Source organism: Aptenodytes forsteri, unplaced genomic scaffold (assembly GCF_000699145.1).
Source record: "Aptenodytes forsteri isolate BGI_AS27 unplaced genomic scaffold, ASM69914v1 Scaffold40, whole genome shotgun sequence".
In the NCBI taxonomy this organism is placed as follows: Eukaryota; Metazoa; Chordata; class Aves; order Sphenisciformes; family Spheniscidae; genus Aptenodytes; species Aptenodytes forsteri.
The window spans coordinates 652,920-662,104 of record NW_008796077.1 but is presented as its reverse complement, the minus strand read 5'-3'; the positions used below and the strand labels follow the sequence as shown (position 1 = coordinate 662,104).

General features: G+C 48.7%; 1 protein-coding gene across 1 annotated transcript; it reads left to right on the top strand.

Moving 5' to 3' along the window:
* The first annotated feature begins 168 nt into the window (after positions 1-168).
* On the top strand, positions 169-2,034 carry CITED4 (Cbp/p300 interacting transactivator with Glu/Asp rich carboxy-terminal domain 4). The gene has a single exon (XM_009286650.1). It carries the CDS (start codon positions 176-178, stop codon positions 788-790), a length of 615 nt encoding a protein of 204 aa, XP_009284925.1. The 5' UTR covers positions 169-175; the 3' UTR covers positions 791-2,034.
* The last annotated feature ends 7,151 nt before the right edge of the window (positions 2,035-9,185 follow it).

Here is a 9,185-nt window from a genome sequence, read left to right as displayed (position 1 = left end):
GGCGGGCAGCAGCTCGACTCCCAGGGAGGTTGCAGCGCGGTGCCTTCCTCACGGGGCGAAGGTGGGGGGTGATCCGGGATCCCCAGTCGGAGCCGGCTCGGACGGGAGTGGGAAGCGGTGCTGTCCCCGGGAGCCTTGCCCTGAGCCGTGTGTCGCCTTGCAGGGGCCTGGAGCCATGGCTGAGCACATGATGATGTCCATGAGCCACGGTGGCACCGGGCTGCAGAGCTACCGCATGGGGGTGAGTGGGCTGCAGGGACCCCCGCAGCACGGGCAGCATGTGCTGAGGACACTGCCTGCCGCCAGTCAGATGATGCCCTACGGAGGGGCTGGCATGGATGGTGCGATGAGGCCGAGACCCAACCTCAGCGGACAGATGGGCCACCACCAGATGCAGAATGCAATGATGTTCAATGGCCCAAGTCAGCAGCAGCAGTACATGGGGCCGGTGGGCACCCAGCAGCTAATGGCTAGCATGCACCTACAAAAACTCAACACCCAGTACCAGGGTCACCCGCTGGGTATGAGCAACGGGCCCATGGGAGCTGGTGCCCAGCAGTACAGAGTGGGGCCAAGCCAGCACCCAGGCATGCAGCATATGCCCTCACCAGCGCTGACCTTGAACGTTATGGACACTGATCTCATAGATGAGGAGGTCTTGACATCCCTTGTCCTGGAACTGGGGTTGGACCGGATTCAGGAGCTGCCAGAGCTATTCTTGGGACAGAACGAGTTCGACTTCATTTCAGACTTTGTTAGCAAACAGCAACCCAGTGCCATCAGCTGTTGAGGAGCTTTGAGCTCCTTGTGTCTTGGTGGTTTTGAGTTTGTTTCTAACTTCCTTCTCCACCTGCCATCCTCCTCCCTTCCCCTGCCTTGCCCTGTCCTGGATTCCTGACCTCCCCAAAGAGACAATCATCGGACACTGGCTTGCAATGGATTGCTTCTCTCTTCTGCGTGGTTTTTCATTTGGGAGTTCCTGGGGAGGGGGTGTGTACCCCAAACAGAGAGCAGATCAAGAGCTCTTGCTGTAGAGCTGCCTCTAAATGGCATTAACAGGATTTCTGGCTTAAGTAGAAATAATGGACTTACGACTTTCCACAACTAGGCTTTGAGTGCAGGAAGCGATGGGCAGCTGGCAGCCCTGCCGGTAGCTGGATTTGCTCAAGGATTCTGTGGTGCCAGCGAAGTTTAAGGATCCCCTGAGAGAGGATTGTCTCCCTGGTGCATGGTTTGAACTAGTTTCCCCTTGCAAACATGGGTGGGGTTAGATATTTGTTGGGACTTTTTACTGTGACAGTAAATAGGTCTTCAGTCTTGTCTGTTCAGCTCGGAAAGGGGGCACTTCCCCTCCAGCAGGCTTTTTTTTTTTACTGGCTGAGCAAAATAAAGTATGCCTTGGGGAAGGGTGTGCGTATGTGCCTAAATGTTCACCTCTGTGGATCTTCGGATCTCTGACCTGTACAGCTAATCAACTGTAAAATTTACAAAAGTGTTTGAGGTTGATTCAGGCATAAGGCTTAAAGCTGCAGTCTAGCTCCACTTTTTTCCACCTAACCAAATAAAGACCATGTAACTGTATATTCCAGATCTAGTCTTATTTATTTTCCTATGATTATTTATTTGCAAGGGCTTCTTTTGTTATTTGGCTTTGGGACTGCTGGGAAGGATGCATGGAGAGTACTGCAGCTTTAAGATGCTGGCTTCAAAAAAAGAAAGCCTGGGATAGTTTTCAAGCTGCTCAGCAGATAGTCACTTCAACCCGAGATCTTTATGCTGAATGCATAGACTGTAAATCCAACACCTTTCTGAATGTGATAAAGATGACTCGCTTTCTAATTCTCTTAGTCAGAAAAGGTTAAATGTAAAAGCTAGTGGGGTTTTGTTTCCTCTGCTGTCTCTTGTTTCCAGGCACTGTGGAAAGCTCCTGTTAACTCCTAGTTGCTGCTGCCCCCTGCTGCTGACAGCTCCTGGCAGCTGTCACTCAACAACCAAGTGAGAATGTACAGATGAATTTGCAAATAAAAGCTGAAATATCTCCAGTGTGCATTTGTTTAGTGCTCGTCTCTGGCAGAGGTGCAGTGCGGTGTTGAGCACTGGGGAGAAGTGCTTTCTTCACTCCTGTCGGTGGGCTGTGGATCCAGTCACTAGTGTCCCCCACCTGACACCTAAATTGTAAGGATTGTGTTTCTAGTTCAATGCTCAGACTAAGTCAATCCTCAAAGTGTGGCTGGGAGGATGAGATGGTCCTTCTCTGTACTGAGGGCAAATTCCTAACATGGATGGTACTGCCCTGTTGCAGAGTGGCTGCCATTGCTTGCAGCCCTGCTGCTGGCTGACCCAAGGTGCTCAGACGAGCGGGTGGTGACTCCTTACACTTCTTTCAGACCAAGTGCAGCTCTGACAGCTGGGTTGCAGCCCTGCTAGGAGCTCTCAGCTGCAGTTTTCTATACCACAAAGGCTCTAAAAATCAAGACAGGCTTTGATCTCCTACTCTTCCAGAGCTTAAGTTTTTCTTTTTAAAGGGTTCCCAGCCAGTCCTTTTGCAGAGTTCAGGAATATCCCCATGTGTCCCTTTCCTGCCCTTGCTACAGTGGATGCTGGTATTGGAGTGGCTGGATCACTTTGACCACACTTTGGATTGCCTGTCAATGTCCCCCGGCCTTGTTCCTTGCACAACTGAAGTGCAGTTGTTAAAGTCCTGTCCTTTTGGTGGTTATGCCTGTGCAATCTGGAGAGCTGGTCAAAAAGTAAATGGCAGGGCTTGTGTTGCAGGTGGGAGAGCCCTGCCTGGGCTGTCAGCTCTATGGTGATGGGCTGTTTGAGACCTGGAAGAGCTTTGCTTTCTCTGTGCATCTGCAGAATAGCACATGGCTTGGTCAGCAGGTTGTAGGTAAGCAGCAAGGAGTTGGCAACTGGATTTATTCCTCAGAGTAAAAGTAGTTGAACCCCAAAATAAACAGGCATGTTCTAGGCTGTCAGTTGTGGTTGTGGGGGGTGCAGGCTGTGTGACACACCATTGTGGCCTACAGTGTCCCAGCTACAACTGGGGAGCTATGTCCAGCCCACAGATGCAAGACTGTCAACTTTAGCAATTTCTGCAGAGATCTTCCAGGAACAGGAACACGTTTCTCTGTAAGAAGCACTTGGCATTTGATGTAAACTGGGCAGAGGAACATGTCTGTACATCCTCTTGGAGGGCTGTGCAGTGCACTGGGAAAGGGGCTGTTGATTTAAGTCGGAGCAGGGGAGCTGATATTACCAGAGATGGGGAGTGACTGGGGGGTCCCAGTCAGGATTTTCTTGGGAGTCTGTCCTAGCAGGCTCAGTTGAGATTATTTCAATGTCAGCTTTCATACAAATGCAAACTTCAGAGCAGGAATGAACTCCTCGGGTGTGTTACCTCTTCATTTCCCCAAAAGATACGGTTAATTGTGGTCAGCCTCTATGATTTCCAGGCCAAAACCACTTACAATTTCTGCTACAGTCTGGCTGGGTTAGACTGGATGAGTCCAGTGATGACCTCCTTTCTAATGCCTTCTTGGTTTAGGTGCAGTTTGGACCACCCCTCTTCGTGCTACCTGCTTTGTATGCCTTGCATTAGGCACACAGGACCTGCTACAGCAGTACGAGCTGCAGCTTGGATGGCTCTAGTTCTCCCTCTCCACTCAGCTTTACAGTGCAGCCTGCCTGTCCAGGTCCCCTGGCAGGGTGGCTGGCACCACGCAGTGAGCAGAGGTGCCAGGTGGCACAATGGGGTGACCCATCTACCTGGGTCTGCAGACGAGTTTGTCAAAGTCATCCAAGATCACCAAAAATATAACGGCTGAACTCTGCTTTCCCCATCTAGCTGACGCTGACCTCTTCACCCAGAAGCAGGCAGGAGGGCAGCAGGGTGATGCACCAGAGTGCTGGTATCTGTAGGGGGCTGACAGGCACCAGAGAGCACTGCAAACAGTTGCTGAATGACAGTGCCAATCAGTTTGGGAGCTTTGAGGACATAAGCAAACTCCTCATGTGGAGAGTTTGTGTTTACAGACAACTGCTGGGAAGCACCTCTCCTCTGAGATACCTGGAGTCTGTTTTCTGTGTTGGGGAAGAAGGAAGGTTCTCCCACCCCACTGCCTAGTCCAGACGGGATGGCTGGGACAAGCCACCCTGGCCCCTCACCTAGGCTGGATCCTCTGTTATACTCCAAATAGACTTTGTAGCTATTCTTGTGAAGACCAGGTCTTGAGGCAGCCCTGGGAGCATGTGAATGAAAGTACAGAAAGACAAGGCATTTCTCTATGTCCCTGTCTTTGACCACATGTGCTCTCAAGGTGATGAAGTTTGCTGATAATGCTCGGTGATTCAGAGTAGCAAAGATGAAAGTCCAGTGCAGAGAGCTGATGAAGGATCTGCTAACAGTGACTGACTGGGCAATAAGATGAGCAATGACTGGTAAACATGAAATGATATGTGTAGGGTTGATCTCTTCTGACTTCACACACAGCGCTGGGCTCTAAACTAGCTACAGCCACTCAGGAAAGATCTTAGCGTTACAATGAATATTCCTGTGATAAATCTCAGCTTGCTGTTCAGGAGGAGCCAGACAAGCAAAGGGAAGGTTAGAAATCATTAGGAGAGGAATAGAAAGCAGAATCAAATAGTGAATGCCCTACAGTATCAATACACAGTTCAGCTGCATCCTGTGCACTGCCCACGGTAGCAAATTGTCCAAAATTCTGGTCTGTTCATCAGAAAAATGATAACGTAAAACTAGAGAAACTGTAGAGAAAGAGGAAACAACTGAGGCAGAGTAATGTTTCTCAAAAGAAGCTACAAAATAGACTGGGACTCTTTAGTCAGGAAGGAGAATGCTGGGTAACAGAGGTTTATAAAATAAATGAAAGGGGAAGGTGACTAGGGAATTATTTTCCTCAGGTGTAATGGAAGATATCTGTTGATCTCTGCAAATTTAGGTGGCAGGGACCAGGTTCAAACCCGAGTGAAGGCAGGTATCTCTGCATGCAACGTGTAGCTCAAACAATGAAGCTCTTTCTGACAGCATGGGAGGTACATGAACACTTGTGGAGGTACATGAACTCTTCTGTATGACCAAAAATCCAGTTGACTGTTACAAACTGCTAACAGCAGACCGGAGAACACAGCAGAGGCCATCGCTGTATGCCATTGTATGTCTGCATGGTTCACTTCCAACTTGCACACTGTGTGCTGTCCTTGTCCTACCATCTTCCTGGCTCAGAGAGGATGGGGTGGAAATTGAAAAGGTTCAGAGAAGGACAACCAGAATGATCAAAGTTGTGGGGTAGCCTCTGTCTGAGGCCCCACTAACCACGACTCTTCAGAAAGTATCTGAGAAGGAATGCAGTTGTTCAGTCTTCTTCCCATGCAAGCAATAAGGCATCAAAGGAGGCTGGCAAGTTGCAGGTTCAAAGCAAATTAAAGGAGGTGTGTTTTTCTATAATGAGTGGTTGAGCTGTGGGACTCCACTCCACAAGATGTTGTGGATATGTGAGGTTGCTGAGGATTTGAGGGATGGCCAGACAAGTTCCTGGAAGAGAAATCCATGAAGGGTCTGTAAGCACATAAAAATTATGTCTGGCTTAGGAGGTTGCAAGAGCAACAGAGAGTTAAGGGCTGGACAACTGGCCAAGCATGCAGTATCATGCATGCTTGCCTTGTGCTTGTGTTCTGCTGAAGGCATCTACTGAGAACAATGTTGGAGGCAGAATATGAAACTATCTGTCAGGTCTTTTGGCCTGACCCAGGACACCTCTTATGCCACAGGACGTGATAGGTGCTGAGACACATAGCTTGGAAGAGCAGATAGAAAAAAGACCTGGGGAAGAAAATCCACCCTAATAAAAAGACCCTGTTTCTGAGTCAGGAAGTCTTTGATTCAGGAAGTCTTTGGGCCACAGATCACTCAGTGCTGGAGAGTGAACCTGGGAAGGACCACGATGAGTGTGCCAGCATCCCCTCTGCCCTAGGCGCTGCTGTCAGCCACAGGCTGAGGCAGTGCTGTGCACCCCAGGAACCTGTGGTCTGACCAAGCCTGGGGGTTACCCATCTGGACGTGTACCCGCTCTCACTGGCCATAACTGGAAATTTGGGCATGAGCCAGAATAACGCTGCCAAAAAGAGACAAAGTCCCATTTGCAGCCAAAGGGATTGAGAACATCAAGTGAGAACTGCCAGGGAGAGTCAAGCCAAAAGCCCATCTAGTCCTACCTGCTCTCTGGGATTGGGTAGTCAGGGAGGAAACTTGAGAAATCAAGTGATTGTACGTGGTCCTTCTCATGATGCTCCTTCACAACTTTCAGAAAGTAGTGGTCCAAGGAGTTCTGAGCCACAGGTTATGTTTTTACCGTGTTAAATACCCAGCTATGAACCTACCCACCCTATACCTGCAACCACTTTTTAATTCATAGGTACATTTTACGTCAGCAATATCTTGTGCCAATGAAATCCACAAGTGGATGTAATCAAGCTCTTCATAAGAAGCTTAAGCTCTGTAAGCTCCTCTTCATTTTAAACCTGCCACCCACTCACTTTGTTGGGTGTCCCCTAATTCCCAATCATTTCTTGGTCACCTTCTCCATACCAATAATGATTTTATGGCTCCTGTGATGTTCCCTCCTGAGTCTCTTCCCATTCAAGAATCCCTTTGTGTTGTAGATTGTCATTATTACCTTTTTCTGTCCTGTCTCTAGTTTTATGGGATGAGGGAGGGAACAGGACTTGTTTAAGCTGTAGATGTGTCATGGATTTCTCCAATGCTGTAATTAGGTCTGGCGGTTCTATATTTCAAACATTCATCACAGAATCACAGAAAGATTTAGACTGGAAGGGACCTTTGGAGGTCACTCAGTCCAATCTCCTGCTCCAAGCAAGACTGCATTCAAAGGTAGGGCAGGCTGCTCAGAGCCTTGTCCAGTCAAATTTTGAAAACCTCAGAGGATGGCATTTCTCCGGATCCTTGTTTCAGTGCTGCACTGCTCTCATTTCTTTCCTAATTTCTCCCTTTCCAGTTGGTTGCTGGCTGGCACAGGCACTGACCTAATTTTTTTGGAGATCTGTATGCAGGGACTCCAGATCTCTCTCCCAAGGGATAATACTGTATTTGTAGCCACCTTTGCATGTACTGGCAGGGTTCTCTCTCCTATGAGCACTCTTGGCCTAGGAGATGGTGAATGGCCACCTCTGCATCTAAAATACAAGTGCAATTGTTGCCCAAATACCTGTGTTCATAAAAACTGCACCCCAGCACCATCCCTTGGTTCTCCCACCAGCTCAGACACTTTCCAGAGGCATCCTCGATAGTCATTCTCCTATCCGCACCACAGCTACCAGCTTGCACAGACTGACACCATCCTGCCATGAGATGTTCCTCCCTCTTTGCTGCTTATGAGGTGGTACAATACTGTTTCCTCCCTGAGCCTCCCATCAATGAACCTTCCTCCTTGCGCCCTTCCACCCTGGCCACGTCAGCTTCAGGAGACAGTGCTCTACCTGTGAGATCCTGGATGGCTTCTGTTATATGACATGTATTCAAGGGACAAGCAATCATACCTGTGACACTCAGGGTGATGCTCTCCTGAGCTCAAGGCTGGATTTCATTTTAGTTTTAGGGCTCTGTTTCTTCGTAATTCTTTTAAACCCTGTATCACTGGGTTTGCATTTGCCTCAGAAGTTTGCAGTGAGGAGTCCCATCTGCTCCTCTTCTCCATGATGCCAGGCCTCTTCATCCTGGGAGCTCACAGTTTCTGCATCCCTCTCCCCTTAAGCCTTTAGAAAAACCTGTTTGAGTTTTCTTGACCATAAAATAGTAGGAGTAGGCTTTGTTCTGCTTCTCTGCAGCACATTTCTGGGTTGCAGTTTATTCCTACTGAAGACGGCCAGGATGAGAATACAATTTGTTCTTGAGACATCTTCACTTTGCTCGTGTGTCCTCTGGACTACCAAGGGGTGAGGAAGAAAAGGGATTTTGCAATTTACCTCATCCTCAAACTCCAAAACACTTTTACTAAGAAATACTCAGGCAAATAGCTTTCATATTATTGGCTACAAGAGAACTGTCTCAGATGTGGTTTTCTCCTCTAGCCACACTGTAAATTCTCCTAGTCAAATACTGATGTCTTGTAAAAATAAAACTATGGCTGTGCCTGATGTCATCCTGTGCAGTTCCTAAACCAAATCACAGCACTTGCCTCAAAAGACAAGCTGGGTGCTAAGGACACCCATCACACAAACAACGGCACCGCACCTACAGTAGTACAGAGCATTAATGCAACACTCTGCACATTAGCTCCAGTCCTGTTTTACAGGTAGGTCCCTCCTCATGTCCCAGCTCTCCTCCTAGGGTATATGGCAACAGACAGAGGCAGAGGCAGGTATCAGCTGTGGGGCTGGTGCCTCCCCAAGGAAAGCATTACCCCACCACCTCCAACTCCATCACACACTGTGTTTGGATAGCACTGAGACACTTGATTATTGCCTGTTAGCACGAGCTCCCTGACAATAGTATTGCCTCACTGCACTGTCAAGCAAAAAGACCAATTTAGATAACAGAAGCCAATGGCAAACAGATGACGAAGAGCCTCACAGCTGCCACAACGGGGCAGAATCACTTTGGCTTGGTGTGGGATTGCAGCCTGTCCCCAAGGGGACCAAGCAGGGCATCCAGTGTACCAGATGCTTTTATTGCTTACAGCAGAAACTAGAGTTAAGCCTGGTTACGTGAATGTCAGAAACATCTGTGTTGTTCCCTTTTCTGGATCCTCAGGTCACAAGCACCTGCTGATGAGGATATCTCTGAGATGCATGGTGTTACCTGCCTGAGAAAAGACGTCAATGACCTCTTCCAAGGTGTAGCTTACAGAGGGTGGAAGCAAGGACACGTAGCCTGGGAGGAATACAGAGAAATTGTCCGAGCAGCCAGGGATCAGGTTAGGAAAGCTAAAGCCCTGATGGAATTAAATCTGGCCATCAAGGGCAACAAGAAAAGATTCTATAGGTACGTCGGGGATAAAAGGAAGACAAGGGAAAATGTGGGCCCTCTCCGGAAGGAAAAGGGGGACCTGGTTACCCGGGACACAGAGAAGGCGGAGGTACTCAATGACTTTTTTGCCTCGGTCTTCACCGGCAAGTGCTCGAGCCTCACCGCCCAAGTCACAGAA